Source organism: Amblyomma mixtum, chromosome 5 (genome assembly GCF_055824585.1).
Source record: "Amblyomma mixtum isolate Tamu chromosome 5, ASM5582458v1, whole genome shotgun sequence".
NCBI lineage: Eukaryota > Metazoa > Arthropoda > Arachnida > Ixodida > Ixodidae > Amblyomma > Amblyomma mixtum.
This window is the reverse complement of record NC_143016.1, coordinates 63,604,747-63,624,676: the sequence shown is the minus strand read 5'-3', so window position 1 is coordinate 63,624,676 and position 19,930 is coordinate 63,604,747. Positions and strand designations below refer to the sequence as shown.

Here is a 19,930-nt window from a genome sequence, read left to right as displayed (position 1 = left end):
CAGACGTGTTTCGCGTGGAGACAGTGTTCGCAAACCGAAGGCGCTAAACAGCTGTCGGCGCGTCAGTTTCGCCCCCTGAACTTTACCCACGCTTAATCATTAATTTCATCCGCGGAACGGCTGCCGATTGCCGGCGCCCAGTAGCAGCTGTCTCGCCCAAAACGCTTACGTCTCACGCGATGTTAACGGTTGAACACAACCGAGCCGAACACACGTCCGCGGCGGTTTTTTCGTTATGACAACGAGCGCGGCAAAATCTGGGAAATAAAAAGGGAAAACGAAGAAAACACTCACTGGTGCCGAGCAGCGATCCCAGTTTTTTGAAGAGAACTTTCATTCCACCGCGAAGCCGCGCCACAGCGCACGCTTGCCGTTGGTAACAGCAGTAGTAGGGCACTGGTCTCAGGACACCTTCAAAACTTCAAAACTCCCACGTATGTAACCGAGAGTCGCTTATGCACCGGTGCTAATGGCAAACTGCGGCCGCTTCGACCGGCCTGTGAAGACACCACGCCGACCACGATTACATGATCCTGCACGTCGAGTATGTAAAGCAAACTGATTGCCGGTACGTAACCCGCTGCGAGCGCACCGGCTTCCCTGCCCGGCTGATGGGCAGCAACGGTGTGGAGCGAGTGCGCGCCCCCTTCGACACGGACACACACACCACGCACCGTCGCTCCGCCAACGAACGCGCGCGAGCGAGCGACGCGGCAAAAGCCGGTTTTGACGAAAGAGCCGCAAACAGCAGCAACAAAAAAGATACCTGCCGCCAGGTGAGAGGCGGATGTGACGTCAAGCCTACGGGCTGCGTCCACTCCGCGCTGCGAAGGGAGGCGTCGCCTTTGCGCTTCATCTGCTGCTGCTGCTGAGGGCACGTTTTGCATGTTACTTCAACGCTGGCCGCGATGGGGAAGGACGGGGAGAAGGGTGATACATCTGCATGGCGATGCGACGCAATGCGCTCGAATCGCGTTGCCTTGCAGCGGCCGTTGTCTGAATGCCTATGGCTTCTTCAGGTCCTTCCATTTGGCCCACGGGTGCCCTCCAGCGTATTTCCTCTATCTCTTTTTTTTTTTCATTATTGGCCGCCGCTTTGTTGTCCGTCGCCTCTCCCCTAACGCAACGAGGAGCGAAAGACGAGTGAATGGAAGGAGAGGGAGATGAAACGAAGAAACAAAGAGGGCACGCGCGGCGAAAGGAGAGCGCTCGATTTCTTCGCTTATTTTTTTCGCCGCCCTCAGGAGGTGAAGAGAAGCAGGCCTGACCGGAAGTTTTGGCACGCTGACGTAATGCAGGAGGAATGCGCGCTGTCAGGGGGTCATCAAAGCGCGAAGCGGCAGCGCGGTCTTTACGGTAAGGATACGGAAGACGGGCTCTTCGTGGGATGGCAGTATCGACGGTCAGGAGTGAGTCATATTACGGCCGCGCGATTACGTTGCAGAACACCGACTACCGTTAGCCGAACTTGCGGAGAACGAAAGGCGATACAGTTACGGGACACACTGCATGCGAGTAGGTATTGGCCAGCCAATCCACCCTTTACCTGAAGCAGTCTAATGTGAATCTGTTCAGCCACACACAAATGGGGGCAACACACACACACACTAAAGAAAAAAGTGCGCATACAGGCAGTCTAAACACGTCGGGACAGTTAGATGCTAAAATTGAAAGCATTCTTGTGTTGAAACTACGAGGCTAATAGACGTACAAAATGCGACAAATATCATAACACAAAAGGGTTCCTTCGCGTGCGACGGCTTTAATACGCAAGCGACATTCCAATCACCGTTCGTAAACAAGCCCTCCTAGCCGCGTACGGGGCTGCAATCGTGTTAACGAAACAAGTGTAGCGCGGCTTCCTCGTGACCAGCGCGGAAGGGCAATCCTGCCGCACAGTTGCATCCAAACAAGACGTACCTTCTTTTTGCATCGCACTGATCTGCTGGGACGTTGAATCCTCCGCAATGGTACTGTCCTCCAAGGTATGCCTACAGCACGCACAGACTGACTCAGTCGACGAACTGCGCGTGCGAGCGGCACGGCGCGCACGAGGCACCTGCGAACAAGTGCGCCCCGAGGTTGGGGGCGTTCCTAGCTACGCTGACAGACCTGTCTCCGATGAGGGGAGAGACGGAGAGTGGGGAGGAAAAAAAAAGCATATAGGCGGATATCCGCCGGTGCTCGCCTGCCGTGTCGCGATCGGCCCCGTGCGCGTTCATAGAAAAAGAGCGCGCCGTATGGATACTCCAGGAACGAGGTACGGGAGAGGCGCTGCTGAGGAGGGGGTGGAGAGCGGAGAAATAATAAGTGCAGCAGTAGACGGAATACGCCGCTATTTGGCATCTTTCCAAGGTGCCGCGCCAAGATTTGAAATGCGTGACCGGAGTTCTTTCAGAACGTGCTCGCGAGCGGGTATTGATGCATACTATTCGCCGCCAAAATAGGCGCAGTATAAAAAATAGCTGGCGCTTTTGGAACGGCAACCTGGAAACGCTACTGAGCATTGCACAGGAAACGCCGTAAAGACGTTGCCGCTTCAAACATCGCTTGAAATGCCAGAACTACGTCGATATCACGCTTTGAAGCAAGCTGAGGAACCGCAGGGGATGCGTAATCATAAGCGATCAGTTCCGTTACGCCGCTCATCGTAGTCTAACATCGCTGAAAGAACTAGGAGCCTAGGAGAACTAGTTTTCTCTACCTTTTTTATATTTTAAATCCTGTCTTCCGAATTAGGCAGCTAGCCATTGTGCACGCCGTAATATCGATCACTAAGCTCTTTTCGCTTCTGCATTTTCATGTTGTGCGTCTGCGTTTTCTCTTGCCACAAAACTGCTAATACTAGTGACTGTTTTGACATGCCACCGAGAGTGTGATTCAAACCTGAGGAGATAAGCGGAAGCTCCAAAGAATTGACGCTGCGATGAGAGGCATTCTACCACAAGCATGTTGACGGAAAATCACATTTCTTTTTTTGTGTGTGCTGCGCGCACTATCGCCCCCTTTTCAAGTTCAAGAATGAATCTTCTCGTCAATCAGCTCTGCCCCGTTCACTACTGCAAGCGGTTGTTAATGAACATAGAGACGCATGCACTCTTTAGTGTCTGTCTTGAAGACATCACTTTTTCTGTTTCCTTGCAGTTTTGAAAGCAGATGATAGAAGGAATGGCACGGAGAGGAAGGTGCTATAAACCATCATGTTCTTACACTAAGACCACGTGGGCTGAATAAAACATAGCTTCCCCTTTCATTTTTGCACATCGTCCCGCTTCCCTTCCCAAGTAGACTATGTATTAAACAAGTCGGTTAAAGTGCAGCTGGTGACTGCCGTATAAACTGGACAGGATACCTAATACACTGCGAACTCAGGGCTAGCACATCCCCGCCTTTCTTTTGACGACCATTCTAAAGCTGAACACCAAATGACGATAAGCTTTTCGTTCATTGCAGCGGTGTTCTATGTCAGGTGTGCAGGATGACTACAGGAGGATTTTTTGTATATATATATAGGATATAGCTCTTTTTCTTTTTACAATCTTTAGCGACTGCATACCCTGCACACGCACTCGCACACACATGTGCGTGCCCTGCCGGCAGCGTTCATGTAGACAGCGAGGCCGCCATACACCTGAGAGCAAAGACCGAAAGAGCGGGAACGGTGGCCAGCACTCGTCTCCGACGGAGGCCATTCACTCGCTTCCGCTGCCGAGGGAGCTGCTGCCAGCTGACGGCACGCGCATATATTGTTCACGCTACTCAGTGGCAGGCCGCCGGTCCGCCGACATCAATTGCGCCGACGGAACTCGTAGCCGGCCCCGAGAGAAATGCGCAAAAAAGAACAAACGAAAAGAACGAATACAAGGAGGAGGATCGAGTGGGTTTCAGTTGGTTAAGGGAGTTGGGAAGGGTTACAGTTCTCACTGTGTAACTGGGCAAGCGGTCTGGAGGAAAAGGCAAACAAAGGACAGAGAGAATGGCAGTTTTGCGCGAAGGAATTGCTAGCATGCTGAAAAAGAAAGAATAAAAAACCGCACCGTGCAAAGAATGTGCTCGCAACATCTGCGCCATGCGAATAAGCGCAAGAAAAAGGGTGTCCGGTACCCCGTAGAGCCAGAGGAATGCGGTGAGCACACGGCCCCGCAAGGAACTGGGAGAAGCGCGCGCCGCCGGCTCTGCCAAAAGGGTCTGTCTCTCCGAAGGGTACCTTCACGCTCGGGTTATCTATTTGTGCAAGGGCTACCGCTTTGAATAACGATACTTACATTCAACCTCTGAATTCAACAACATTTACAGTGGGCTGCAGGTACCGTCTTTCCCCAAAAAAAGGCAGGCAATGATGTTTGCATGTAAACTGTGTAGTGGAGTGAGCGCTTGTGGCACCACTTAAGCTCTCAATCTGTGTAAGGTAAGGAGAATCCTTGTTCTCCCCGTTCGAGACCTTTCGGTCTTTATGGGGGCCGTAAGGAATCCCCTATACGGCTGATAATCAAACCCCGTTGCCTGTTTACTTTGGGCAAAGACGGCACGCCCACTCCTGCGTTATGGCCACCGCAGGCTTTTAGGTCTCTATCAGAAATAAATGTTCGACGCCTGACATCAGCATTGTTGCATCTATATAGGCTAACATCGTCACAAATGCTGCCTCAGAGAATGAAATCACGGCGGCGCAACATTTCATCTGTGCCTCATTACAGGTATACCTCCACCCTGAACGCCGACACAGCAGGTATTGAGGCAGCCTGCGATTTATCATATCTACAGCACCGGCTGAGACAGAATACGACGATAACTGAAGATGATGGTACGAAAGCAAAGAAAGTGACCAAGCAAATGGACGAAGGAACCAAATTACCGAGAAACAATCGAATGAAGGATCCAAAGAGTGAACCGATAAGCAAAAGATACATGCCGTCAGGACTTAGCGATGAGCTGAGTCGAACATCGAATTCGCGTTTTCACTTCACGTATGCTAACAATTTTTACGGTAGTACACGTGGGATATGTATGCCTTGGAGATGTATGCGTGGGAGATGCTGATTCATTACTTGCTGTGTATGAAACATTTGGTATAAGTTAAACTTACTTGATCGGAGACCTGTTGTCTCGCAGGCATGTGTGCATCTAAATTCTGATAGAATGCCTGCCCAAGCGCCCCTTCCATGAGAAACAACCCAGCTGCCGCGCGGACTCGCACATGCCGGTCACACGGTCCGTTGGCCGCGCTTACGTAAATGTTCCAGATGGCAGACGAAAATACGATATGTTTCATTTTAAGTGAGTTCGACGTGGCATGAAGAGCTTTCGGCCGATTAATGTGCACGATTAGCACCGTTGCGGTGGCCTAAGTGGTTTGAGTATCAGCCTCGCGAATACGGGAGCCTGCTCGGTTCGATCCTCAGAGCCCCCGTGTATGTGCCCACTGGTTTTCCAATTGGAACAACCTTTCCCCGGCCTGCTAAAGGCTACCGGATGAAATGATTGAGAAAAGGGTCTCTGGATGACCTTTTACGAGGAAACACTAATTAGACAAGAGCGGGGCACAGCGCGACACAGATTTGCAAATCAATGCCTTATGGTTGTTTAAGTACCAAAAGACAAATATTGCAGAATTTTTCGCAACCGTCCGGGGAAAACGCTGAGCAAATATGAAAAGGCAAGCCTAACCAGAACACAACAGAACATTTTGTCCAAAATGTCACATTTCGCCCCAGCGCATGGTGCAAAATGAGACAGGACACAATTGCATATACATGTCTCTCTCAAATTATTCACCTCAGTATATGGAGAAATGAAAATACCTCAGAAGCGGCCTGAAATTCCCATTATCGAGTGTCGGAATCATTCAGTGAGATTTTTTTTTTTTTTTCACTGCCAAGTATTCCTAATTCCTTGTCATATCTAAGTGCTCTTTCCAGTGTCTATGTCAGACCAAAATAAATTTAAGTTTAAGTCCTCAAACAGGCACCAAAAGTAAACAAACAGAAAAAAAGAGTTGCTCATTTAACGCTTTTCTATTATTTCTGTTGATAAGCTTTCACTTTCGCCCCCACCATCAGACTTATTTAAACAGCCCCAAGGATACCGCACAACAGGTCAAATAACATCGAAATTTGTTAGAGAGGTGCATTTCTGCCTAAGGAATTTCCCGTGGACTGGATTCCACTTGGTGCGACCAGCCTACGACCAGCCTATTTCGAATTTTGTTTGGGCAGCGAAGACATTCGTCCGTTTTACCTCTACGTCTCCGGAAGTCGCCACGCTGCAACAGCACTCAGTATCCTTAGACATATACCCCGTGCCCTGTAGACGTCATTGCGAATTCCATCAATTTCAAATGCGACGTCAACAACGCGCCACACACGCCACTCGCGTACAGCATGCGATGGATTCCAGTGAGTGCCACAGTTCCTTTGAGTCTATCCTAATAATTAATTCACTCAGTCATTGTGCTAAGTAAACAGGTATATCAGAATAACTGTGTGCATTGAAAGCAGCTCAGTGATGGGGATTGATTCGTGGTGGTCGTGAAGAAGAGACGTGGACTGACACTTCCTGATCGAGAGATTTTTTTTTACCGCAAAACCACACTAACCTAACCCCCCCTCTCCTCCTCACCAAACACCCCCTCCGAAAGTTGGTCATAAGTCTGCCCCTGAGTTCGACGAAATAGTGGAGGAACCAAGAGATATTCCGTAATAAGCTCGCTGGGAATCACGCACGCACGCACGCACGCACGCACGCACCCACGCACCCAAGTAGTGGCATGGCACTAAACAAAACACTCAGGAGCCGATTCTTTTCTTTTAGGCTTCAGTCAGTGTGCTCTCTGAGTGTAATTCAATTAGCATTTCTTCATTTCTATCACTCCGGGAGTTGTGCTCGCGTTGATGTGGCCCAGGGTTACCGAGTACGCACGGTCGGGCTCAAGTAAGGCTAAGGATATTTGCGCTTTGTGCAGTTACGAAGCTTTCAGTGGCAATCACACTGAGAAACATAGACCCGAATACTCCTCCCACTCTTTCCCGCACACTCACGCACACTCACGCACGCACACACAGGCACACGCACACGCGGCGCGCGCGCCTGCGTTAGGACTTGGGAAAATACATGCCTTCGCTTACGCTATACATGTGTGCGTTTCCATTCGTTTTTTGCGCCATGATTCGCAGTCACTACATTTACTATCTCGGCTTTCCCTCTGTCTACATTTAACTGCAGGAGTTTTCCCTCGTATAATCCAATAACCTTCAATATTTGCGCCCCAATGCAGTTCTCTTACTTTCACTTCCGCCGCCTGGCAACTCCGCCCAGCACAGAAAGGTTGTTACGTGCAGTGAGCGCGAAAGCTGAGGTCATCGCTGTGTTTACGGTGAAAACCGACAAAAATTGTGCTTAAGGGGTTTCATCGAGGTGTCAAGGACGTGTCGCTCAAATCAATAGTGCGCAAACCAGACACGTACTCAAACTTCGCACTACCATACACCGTCTCCAGTTTGAGTACTATCCCCAGGAAGTCAAGTAGCATTCGATTTACTAGAGTAGCATTCGAAGAAGACTATTCTGGTAAATCTTAAAAGGACGTTATACGACGTTTACGGGACGTCTCCACCGTCGACAAGCCTCAAGCTTTGATGAGTGGGAAGAACTTTGGAAGTGCTAACGATTGCGGGTGCATATGTAAAAGAACCGTTATAACTAACAAGCACTGCTTCTGTTTACGAACAAGGTTAGTCTATCGGGAGGATAACAGTGGCTGGTGTCCCTTCGCCGTTCCTCTTTGAGGGGGTATAATGGTTGCTATTTGGGGGACTAACTGTTGTGGCAACACATTTAGGCCTCAAAGAGAATGAACCTTGCAATACATTTCTAGGCAAGAGTGGGTATAAACGAAATATCCTGCGCCTTCAAGCCGCTACACGGCGTTTTCTTTCGCCTCTGTTCACTTGTGACCGTAACTTGGTACAAGAATTGAAGTTATGAACCCCTGTAAGAAAAAAAAAAGTAATTTTGCACCCAGTATATTATTACGAACGATAGGGCCCAGTTATTAGCATTACACTTTTCTCGACCCCGTTTAATAACAAAACACATGATGCCGCCAAAGTCAAGTGCTCTATATATACGTCAACCTCGTCATCGTGAAGCGAGGCTAAGGAAAATATAACAGCGTATAAGGTGGCGGCCATTGGCTTCCCTGCCCCGATCCTTCAGAGCGAAAATATTTGCATTCCTCCTCTTGCCCCTTCATCGCGCGCAGTGCGCCCAGCCAAGCGAAGACCGGAAAGGTTATACGAGCTCCGCTGCCTTTCCGCCGCTGCTGTAGCCCCCCTGCCGGGGCGGCGGAATGTGCGGACACAGCGCTCCATTCCCTGAGGATGGCGGTGTCCGCACGTGCCGCTGTCAGCGGACGATGCGGCCGCCAAGATTGATACGTGGCGCTGCCGGGCGGGTAACCTGAACCAGCCAGCCCCGTCAGGCCACCCTGATACTCCACGCAGGCTCCATCTTCTCCTATCATTCGAGTCAACGAAGGAAGTCGACGACGGCCGTGGAAAAGAGATGGACTATGCCCCCCTTCCCCCCCCCCCCCCCTTCCATACAAACACCGGGCGGGAGCATGATACACACTCTTTCTCCGTCCGCCCGTGTCGACTCATTTCACCACATTAAGTTGTTTAGAAGGTTTTTCTTCAATTATGATGTTACTTCGTTGTAGCCTTATTCACGTGTTGAGATTTCTTCTTATTGTACTGTGCTATGTCAGTGCACGTTAAAGAACCCCAGGTGGTCGAAATTTCCGGAGCCCTCCACTACGGCGTCTCTCATAGCCTGAGTCGCTTTGGGACGTTAAACCCCACATACCAAACCAATCTTCTTATTTCCATGCCATGTTTCTCGTAGTTTGATGCTTTAGTCACTCCTTGTTGCTCTGCCTTTACCCTGTTCATTCGCTGCTATTAACGCATTCTAAAGAAATTTGATTTATGCTTGACTTATCAACCAGCGTTATCTCAGCCCTACTATGCCCTCCTTCTGCAATCGCATGTGGAATAAGATGTATGTGCAAATACTAATAAGAAAAAAAAAAGAAGACGAAAGAATTCCAATCTTAAGGAAATTTATCGTAGAAAGAGCAACGGTGATGTAATCGAATTTCCTTCCAGCCTCAATTTCTATACTCCGCTGTATGGACGTGTACCTATCGTGAGGGGTACGTGAATAGCCGGCCTGTACCAAAATTCACATTGTGAAGTCTATAAGCGAATTAACACTATGGAGCACCTCTGGAGTTACAGTATCAAAATTTTATGCTGAACGGTGGCTCATTTTGTATTTGTCTAACACACTAGAAAGAGACATGAACATTCGCAAAGAAACCATGAAATTAGCAGCTTAAACGCTACTTTCAAATAAGAAATGAACAAGAAACTTAAGTGCCCTTCATCTGAATAATGTGTGCGCCTGCCCATCTTCTCCCTGCTAAAGCGTTTCAAGAGAAAAATAAACCCCTCGTTATAAGGGGAAATCATTAGTTCTCAAGTAAAATGCTTACGGGAAGCGATGGTATAGTTAGCTAACAGGTAACGTGCTTGAACGAAGCGAAGAGCTAGTTAGCCAGCAGGCGACATGCTTCAACGAAGCGATCAGCGAGCCTCATTGATCAATATCTGCAGCCGGTGCTGGAATAGCAGCACAAGCGACGCCCCAATGTGTTAAGCACGATCCGCGTAATACGTAACGTAACGATAAAAACTACGCAGCATAGTTTGAACCCTGCAGACTCAGCTTATGACTGACGAGGTTCCTGAGAAGGGAAGTAAAAAGCGCTTGAAGAAGCAAGCCCCGTACCGTCCCATATCCCTGACTAGCATCCCTTGCAAAATCATGAAACATGTCATATACTATCACATTATGAACTCTTACACGCTGGCAGTTTTTCCCATCCACGCCAACACGATTTTTGCAAGGGGTACACCTGCAAAACACAGCTAGCCATTTTCCTCGTTCATTTACTTGATAACGTGGACATTAACCACAAAACTGACGTGATTTTCCTGGATTACGCTAAGGCATTTGACAGAGTACCACGCCAGCGATTAATACCGAAACTAGCTCAGTTGAACCTACATCCTAATGTACTCAGATCAATCAAAGCCTTCTTAACAAATCGCTCTCAATCCGACGTCTTGCATAATCAGTCCTCCAACCCTCTTCCTCTAACACCAAGCGTCCCACAGGTCTCCGTTCTTGCCCCTCTTTTGTTATTGATATACATTAATGATCTCCCACAGCATGTACCTTGCCAAATTCGAATGTTTGCCGATGACTGCGTAATCTAGCGCCCAGTAACTAACATTACCAATCAAGAAGCCCTCCAATAGAACCTTAATAACATCGAACAATGGTGGGAAAGTTGACACATGACCCCTAACCTAAGCAAATGCAAGCTTCTTTCTATTACCCATCGCCAAAAAAGTCATGGCTTTCAGACAAAATCGCTTGTGAGCCCAAGGAATCTGTGCCATCCTTCAACTACTTAGGCGTCACATTACCTAATGACCTAACACAGAAGGCACATGTTGCTAACCTGATGGAATCAGCAAACAACCCACTGGAATTTCTTACACGTAAATTTAGCCTCGCCCCGCATCACGTAAAACTGCTCACTTACAAGTCACGCGTTCGACCTAAACTAGAATGTGCATCCGCCGTATGGAACCCGCACCGTGTTATCCTTATAAACGATCTATAAGCATCCCAAAATCCCGCTGTAAAATTCATCCATTTTTCTTATTCGTATGACGTCAGTCTTTCAGCCCTGAAAATTAAATCTGCAATACCTCCTCTTCCTGTCCGTCGTCGATTAGCTACCCTGTTACTGTGGCACGGGTACTATTACTCATCACTTAATCATGCCCGTTACATCATGCCAGCATCGTGCATACCTCACCGCACCAGACATTCGCTTCAAGTTTTCGTCCACGTGCCCGAACTGTTACTTGTTGAGTCTCCTTCTTGCCACGTTCAGCTAAAGATTGGAACGGCCTTCCCCAGCATACTGTCGGCATCACTTGCCCGTCATCGTTCCCTGATGTGCCATTGTTATCTTTCTTTTTTTTTTTTGCTGATTCCATCCCTTATGTAATACCCCCATGAAGGGTCTTTAAGGAAATAAAGTAGAATGAAATGCGTCTCAAACTAAAGTTACAGTGAGTGAGTGAGCGAAAAACTTAATTGTCGAAGAGGAATTCCCCCGGCGAAGATGGGACCCTCAGTTCACCCTTACCAAAATGGTTTATAGACAGTCTATAGACTTCTCATAGACTCTACTGCCTTCCTATATATATTTATTTTTGTCTGTTCATAGTCTACAGACTATCTACGGACAAAAATCTACTAAAAGTGTATGGCCATAAATCTATTGATTGTCTATAGACTGTTTATAGCTTTTGATTGACTGTTCTCTAGGATGTCTATAGAGAGTTGATAGACTTTATAGACAAAAGTTTATGGACAGTCTATCGACTGTCTAAAAAATTTTTGTAAGGCCGTTGCCGTCTTGTGAGATCTGTCGATCAGTGTGAGCTATTCTTCAAGCTTCGAGCAAGACAGCGAAGCCTAGCTACCACTGCACCGAAGATGGCGTCTTGTTTACTGGCGCTGCCTCTGATTTTTCACTGGCCCATGTAACATGGTAAAGGGTAGCGGATCGGGCTAGTTGGTGCAGTTTTGACATTTTTCGAAGCGCTAAAAAAACATGGACGCAGAGAGAACAGACAGGGACGAGCGCTCGTCCCTGTCTGTTCTCTCTGCGTCCATGTTTTTTTAGCGCTTCGAAAAATGTCAAGACGTGGTAAAGCTTTGGGTGTCCCCCGCATAGCGGGAATTTGTTGTGACAAGTTGTCGGATAGATTTTGCTGAGTACAATATGATTGGGGTATGTATTAGTCAGAGAAAACCGACTGCTCTCTACTAACGTCTTGCCTTTGTATCCGGTATTACGAGTCGTGGTAGCAGCACCCCACCGCTGCCACCAGTTCTTACGAGTCGTGGTAGCAGCATCCCACCGCTGCCACCAGTTGTTGCGGCTCAGGTAGCATGGTCGGGTCGTAGAGGGGATGAGGGAGGTCGGAGACGAGGTTACGGGAAAGACAAGAACTTTATATAGGTAAATTTACATTATATACAAACAGCAACTGAGAGAACGTCTCAGTAAGAGAGTCTCGAAAACAAGGAGCAAAGCTACATGGCGATGAGCTCGATGGTCAGGAGCTACTCGGCCGTACAAGGCGCCGAGTTTTATAGCGTTTCCTTCCCCTGGGCTCCCTAGATGGGGGCCGGGCCTGCCGACGAAGCAGTGTCCAGAAAAGTTCACGGTGACACCCAGCACACTCTCTCTCATTAGGAAACACACCTAACACACCCCCGTCACGTGTTGAGATGGAGAGGATGCCGTCTACGTCGCGCAGACACCGGAATGTCGGAGAGCGTCGTTCCCGCGCTTTTCATGTGGTCGCACGTGCAGGGTCCAGGCTACGTGCAAGTCCATGCGGTGCAGGAGAAACGCTCGCTGTTAACTTCTTCCTAGAAGACGGACGCTGCTGTCAAACTTGATGACTGGACCTAGCTGACACCCGGGCCCCTTGGAATGTCAAGTACTGCCGACCGTGGCAGCTAACTTCTTTCTGTAGAGGAGGGTGCACTGCAGAGCCGGGCTGGCCAGTTGAGGGGTGGTTTACTGACACCGCTTCCGTGGCTAATCCAGGCGTTGACCTCGCGTGCCTTTCGTGATTCGTCGGCATTCCGCTGCAACCGCGCCGATTTTTCCTCACGACGAAGGCGAAACGTAACACCGGCCGGCACGGCCGAAACTTGGAGGTACATACAGTTTACTTCTTGTGTAAGTGATTGTGCGCAGTGGCCGCTCGCGCGCACTTATTTTCGGACAATGCTTGGACATTAGCGCGCGAGCGGCGCGAACTTGATTACTTTTGTATTTTGTAAATAGTGTACAAAGCTCTCCCCTGTCCTTTCTTGCTGTCGCTCCCCTCTATACTTCTCCTTACTATCCTCTCCCTTTCCCTGTCGTTTCCGCCGGCTGCAGCTCGGGTGCTTAAGATATTAGATAGAAATTGCCGCGGCCGGCAACACTCTTTTGCTTCACTTTTTATTTTTTTTAAATAAACCACTACCACCACCAACGATAAGTAGACAAGTACCGAAATTGTAACAGAGACAGAGGCAGCGAACAAATGAAAGAAAAATGAATAAAGCTATGCGAAATGGCAGAAATAGCTAGGTGTATTTAGCATACTAGAAAACAAAGACGTCGGAGTATTCCCGTGCCAGCATTTTTGTTTTCATAAAAATACATTAGTGGTCGTGCATCGAATATGATAACCCACCGCTAGACTTGAAGACATTACATCTTCAAGCAGTCGCGGTTCCAGGGGTGAGAAAAACAACATAAGAGGGTAAATTAGACGAGCTGAAAAATTCAGTCCATATCAAACAGATGCTCCTGCCCCCCCCCCCCCCCCCCCCCGAAAGAAACAAGAAAAAAAAAAGAAAAGAAAGAAAGCGAATCACGTTGCCCGTTTTCGTCGGCGTTTCCTAACGTGCGTTAAGATTAAAAGGGCGGGCGGCTCACTGTTCCAACAGCAAAATTAGAAATTGCTTCGCGGCCGCCGTGCGAACAAAATCCTAGATTTTCGAAAACAGTAGGGCTACCACGCTGAATTAATCGCTAGCCCGTGAAAACAGATTTGTAAACGCATATTGCCGAACGGGAAGCGAGGTTTCCATAGCTGGCGCGTCGCTCTTGAAAAGCCATCGCCACCCGCGGCCCCCCTTGCTCCGTCGCGAGTTCGGATAAGGCCTAACGGCGGGAGGGCCGTGCGTTTGCCTTTCTCCGAGCGCAGAGATTAGGGCGAATTGCGCGTCATCTGGCGTTGACGCTCTCTAGAGCCCGGAATACCGCAAAAGCGGCAATCGCCTCCCGGGCAACCGGCCTAATAGCACCGGCTCTGCAGACGCAGAATGGCGGGTTGTTTTACGGTCCTCTTTTTCCCTCGCGTATACATATACGCAAGCATATGGCAGCTTTGTCCGAGAGCAAGATGTTATGTGGATATAGTTGCTGGCGGTGACAACGCAAGATTGCCGGATCGCATCATGTGACTCGTGCAGGAGCTGACCGCAATTACGAGTAATCTTGTTTTGCAGGGAACGCCAAGGACACTGGGGTAAGCCGAAGCGCGATCAAGTTATGAAGCAAAGGAACGGCAGCCATTATTCGACATAATTGAAAAAGGGGCTAGAAGAAGCCCGCACAAAAGAAACGTTGCAAGTGAGAACGACTGAGACTTTTGCATATGCGATAGCAATAACATTCATTTAATAACAAGCAGGTAGAAGGGAGCTACTTTTTACTGCCCTTTTAAAAACGAAACCAAGAATGGTGGCACGACAAATTAGTGTTTTTTGTCGAGAACAAATTTTCTTGAATTTAAAACTGCATTTTTTTTTTGCACTTCCTCGTTACATCTTTGTGTATTATAGTTTTATGTCTCAGCAGTGTTTCTCTCGTTTCCTCTTTGCATTCTTTGTGCTGTATTGCATTAAGTTGTACTTCTACGTACGAAAGAAATTGTACAAACAGAGACATGTTTAGGTGTGAGCATGCCAACTAATTTTCTCCTGTTTTCTTGCTGTGCCAATAATGTAATGGAGCCAGGACCCCGCCAAGCTGTATTCACAACTTTTAGTCCTGGCGGACTAAAAGGAAATACAATATGCTTGGCTTCACATAAAAATCAACTGCAAGAATCTAAAGGGAGTGTTGAAAACATAAAATTGAAAATAACGCGCTGCATGAGCGAACCACAATGGACGATACGTAATACAGAGATACTGAAAAAAAAAACTGTGATCCAAGATACAGATGCATGCTGTGTCTTCGATACCATAGGCAAACGCTTTTTACTTACTGCGCGGCCATATACTCCGAGGCAATGGCTCGGCATTAAAAGATTCGCGTACAGCGGTAGCAGCGGCGTTGCGATGCACAATGAAATATGTGGTCGAGAATCGACAAAAAGTATGCAAGGTGCAAGCTTGCGTCAATTAGTTGGACACTACAGGGCGTAATTCAACAGGTGCGAAATGCAAAAGAGATTGTGCAGATTAGAGTTGGCCGATGGGTCCGAGACCATGGTAGGATAGCTGAATGCCGCCCGCTATCGTCAGTCGCCGCAAACACGTCTTGCAGCATTGTCTCGGAAGCAGCGTTCAGTGCTCACAGGCGATGATAGTCCAAGTCACATTCTCGAGCGTTCGCGTTAAGCATGCGGGAGTCGATACAACGGAACGACTCGTAGTCGAACTGTTGTGAACCAAATTTGTGGATTTTGTCTTCAAAGAAGATATACGAGGAGGGGAATGCAGGGGCCACATGCGACGACTAATAATCCCACATCAGACCCCGGAGCAATACAGGACCCCCGAAAATGCCTGAAGAACATGATGTATCGAAATATGCTCGCTGAAGACTTGTCGAATGAAATTCTCAACAGAACCGAGGTTGATTTCTCAAATACGAAGTCTCTCTCGCCGATTAAAAACATGCAAAAAGCAAAAAAGTTCTAATCACTAATGCCGAGCATTTCTGATCACGACCAGAGCAATGCTCCGGCTCCTATGACGTAGAGGTGTCAATAAGTCACGATGCTAATGAGTCAGTATTGAAGGCAGAGTAACTTTTTATTTTTATCTAGGAAAATGTGTCAAGGTTTGAACTTGGTTAAACCAATTATAGTGCGAAAACACGGGCAGTATCAGTGGCCGAAGTCGACGGTGTGCATGATGTAAAAATAGCGCACAAGGAACACAAGGGACGGAAAGGAAACGACGCCGACAAGCGCTACAAGTGCATTGCACTGCGCGAGAGTGGGTTTCAGTTTGACACGAGGCCATAGCCTGGTGCTCTCTCGCAGCGGCCTGCGAAGCTGATCTATTCGCTCTGCCGCGGGTTCGATTCCTAGTCGTAGATATTGATTTCATTTCTTTTTAATCTAACGTGGCGTCGCTGTTGCTAGACAACAGCACAAGGTCCAAAGATGAAAAGATTCTTGGTCGGTGCTGGTGAGCGTATGAGTGCTTCAGCACTAAAGGTGTCTTGATCTTAGGCGAGCATGCGACCAACAAAAACAAGCTTTGCTGTGGCCTTGTGGTTTCAGCATACGCTCCGTATGAGCAAGGTGCAGGGTTCGATCCACAGCGCCATTGGATACCCACTGGTTTTCCATTGGCTACAAGCTTTCCGCTAGCCTAGCTCTCGGCTTCTATGGGGTGAAATATGTGAAACAAAACGGGTCTATGGCCCCCTCCGACAGTTCATAAACATGTTACCCATGCCGGCCTTTGTCCAAGCTGCCCTTACGCCACTAAAATCAAATATTTACTATATATAGACTAGTTTCTATTGTAAGGCTTACAATAACAACTATAACCAGGGGTTTAAGTATGCACGCTAAGCGCTATCATCACTACACGTACGCGCGCGACAAGCAACGCATTACACGATACACATAACGGTTAAGCCACACAGCACATATCGCCGCCACGTAGATGTAGCTGGTATACGTACCGTCTTTGTCAAAAGCAACCAGGCTGCATGGTTTGCTTCTAGCTTGTTTAGTGGAAGCCTTGTGGCTTTCCTAAAGATCAAAAGGTGTTGGAAGGTGAGAAGACCCCCAGTCCTTACCTTTAACGACCATTTCAGCTTCAGGGAAGCTGTAGGGGCTCCACTGTACGAGAGAGAGAGAGAGAGCGAGCGAGCTAGAAGCAAACCATGCAGCCTGGTTACTTTTGACAAAGACTGTACCTCTCTACACAAAGCGCAGTGTACACAGAACGCGGCCTAGCGTGTCGCTCTCGCACGGACACCGTCGGCGGCGTAGAAAGCGAGGCCCGCGCACAGCACGGTCGACGTAACGAGAATCGAGCTATCAGCTTCGCGCAAAGGGGCCGACGTGGCCCACGGAAAGACGACGCGCTCGCTTTCTGTCACGAAAAAGTCGCCGCCGCCCTTTTGTCAGTGTCGTTATGCGTGAGCGTTTCTTTTTTTTTTCTTATTCGTTCTTACCCACGCGCCTGGCTGCGCATCGTTACTTCACGACATGGTAGAGCTCGAAGGCGAGCAGCAAGTCCGCCTGGTGTGTGTGTGTGGGCGTGAAAGAGAGAAAGTAAGAGGAAGAAAGAGGGGATTCATTTCGTTCCCTGCCGAAGCGTAAAAAAAAAGCGAAGAGAGTACAAGGTGGAGATTATATACGTGTACACAAGCGAAGCGCCTTCTCTCCGTGTGTAGTCAGAAAATGATTGAATGCTTAGCAGTGCGCTCGTGCGCACGCACGCACGCACGCACGCACGCACGCACGCACGCACAATGGCGCGCTTGGCGAGTCACGGGCCAAGTGTGTGTATATGCGCGAGAACGTCGTTACGCCTTTTCTCAAGCATGCGCGCAGTTGTTTAGCGAGGGTGCGAAAGAAACGACGCGTTTCGGAGTCTTTGACCGTGATGAGCTTCGACTGCTTCTTTACACTCTCCTTCGAAGTCGCGTCGCAGTTGCCGTTGCTTTCGTTTGCAGGGTTTTGTTTGATAAATCAGTTCCACTTGTGCCCTCATGGACGTTCTCAGAGTGCAACAAACGTGGGTAAAGAAGCGTGTGAAAGTTAAGTGTGCACCTAGTTTGCATGGACTTTTTCTGCCTCTTTAGTAAGGACGTGGAGAAAAACACAGAAATGGAAAAGAATTAGAAATGAGCACGGGCATCGGACTCTTTGTGTATTCCCTTCAAAAGATGAACAATAATGACGGCGAAGAGATCGGGAAAATAACAGCAGATCAGCCGCTCATTTGGCGCCGGGCCGTCTTTCGCACATTCGTGAGACGAGCGCTCCTTTTGTGACTGCGGTGGCGCAAGGCTCGATAACGGCCGACATAAAAGAAGAGGACGCGGCGTTTTTACGGCCGTAAAAACAGGACGCATGTGGCGACGATAAGCGACTTTGAGGGTTTACTCTGGACCATCTAGGTGAGAACACTAGGCTAGCGTTTCGGAAAGTGAGGGCGTAATAATAAAGGCAGGTTGAAAACACTGAAGCTGAACACACAGCAGACGTAATCGCACCGGATAACTGATAAGTCTCAGTTAAAATTGGAAGAGGTGTTAATGGTTTCTGAGGTTTATTGTCTCAAAGCGACCCAGGCTATGAGGGATGCCGTAGTGGAGGGATCCGGATAATTTCGACCATCTGGGGTTCTTTAACGTGCACTGACATCGCGCAGTACACGTGCGTCTAGCATTCCGCCTCCGTTATTGCGACCACCATTGGAACGGGATCGAACCCGCATTTTCGGGCCAGCAGCCGAGCACCATAACCACTAGAGCCTACGCGGCGACCGGAGGAGTTGTGTATACACAGAAGGCCGTTACAATATATAAGCTCTGATGGTCTTTGTTCTTTTTGCTATTAACCGGTATATGCTACAATAAGAATAAAAGTTAAAAAAACGACAACCTTTCATGAATTTCCCCAGGGTATATCAGGATAGGGTTATAAACGGAAGTTTATTTCTACGCTGCCTCACTAAGATAGTTGGTATCCGTTGCAGCTGAAGGAGCATGCATGTCCGCTTATGCTCCAAGGCTTTCCAGTGAACTGTCACCTTACCGCCCGTGAATAAATCTTCTTCCGTCAACCGTACATCCCATAAACTTTTGTCCCTGAGCATACATAAAATGTTTCCCATTAAAGATTATGTTATGAACTGCCCGGAAACAAAAGAAATTACCGAAGACACTTTGGAAATTCTAAAGTGCGCTTGGCGAAAGCCCTGTGGTCAACCCACTGCCGCTTCCCCGAACCGCTTGGCGCGGAATCACTGGGCCGCTTTGGAGCCATGCGTCTGGAGAAGGAGCGGCGGTGCAGCTGCCACCGCGGACGCGCGAGCACTCGTTCTACCGCTACTGTGTGACGTCCCAGTTATGCACAGCTGCGCCCCACCGGTGCGCCGGTTGCTAAGGAGGGGAGGAGGTTGCGCCGCTGCGCGGAGAAGAGGCCACAGTTGGCACGATTCCAGCGCACGGACGGACAACGCGAGTATGGACGGACACTGCGATCATGAGTCATTAAAGGCTTTCGCCTTAAAGCCTCTCGCCGTCGCGTCAAATTATTTTAATTTGACTCGTAATTTGAGGATGCCAGCTGACTCATGCCAAGATGCTGGTGATGACAGTGCAGATGACTATTCCTGTACCCCCCCCCCCCCCTCCCCTCGCTCGCAAAACGTAAAAGGAAAGAAAGAAGGATGAGACCGCAAGAAAAAAAAAGCGTGCGTCGGCGGAGTGTTTAGCTGTTGCAGCAATCCCCGGCCTGTGCGCGTGCCCAAATGACCGAGATCATCTTCGCCACGTGAGACGACGCTGCAAGGCAAACGCTGCGGCTAATTCGGGGAAATGCCTCCTCTTTCGTCGCGTCCTTAAGTGACACGCAACGTGTCACCCCGAGTGTCGGCGGCTGTGCCGGGCTCCGCAGCTGGTGCAAGGCACGGCGTCCTGTCTGTGCAACCATGGCATGATCTTGTGCCGTGTGATCGTCCGAGACAGCTTACCAAGGCGATGCTAGAATGCAGGTCAGTTTGCTGGTATCACATCAGACATGACTCATGGACAATGGCAGCGTTAGGATGATGAAAGCTAATGAGTTAAGTTGATTAAAGAAACATGCCACACACTCAACGAGTCCAAGTACGGCATAAGCAGTCTTAGCGAAGTATGAAATGAGAACATTGCAAATATGATACTTTGGCGGTGCGTTATAGTGCCCATGCGTCTGACACGTCCAATGTATGGTCCCAAACA

The 19,930-nt window shown here is 48.8% G+C and overlaps 1 protein-coding gene across 4 annotated transcripts in view; it reads right to left on the bottom strand.

Moving 5' to 3' along the window:
* Positions 1 to 19,930, bottom strand: part of LOC149342437 (guanine nucleotide exchange factor DBS-like) — a 245,758-nt gene that overhangs the window by 107,393 nt on the left and 118,435 nt on the right. Inside the window, exon 1 of one of the 4 annotated variants that reach the window (XM_089544753.1) lies at positions 1,921 to 2,246. The exons of 2 other annotated variants lie outside the window; for them this stretch is intronic. In XM_089544753.1, coding sequence (XP_089400879.1) covers positions 1,921 to 1,933 — 13 coding nt within the window. In that variant the 5' untranslated portion in view covers positions 1,934 to 2,246. Of the gene's footprint in view, positions 1 to 294; positions 760 to 1,920; positions 2,247 to 19,930 lie in introns of those variants that run through there. One more of the 4 variants, XM_089544752.1, reaches the window with a different exon arrangement.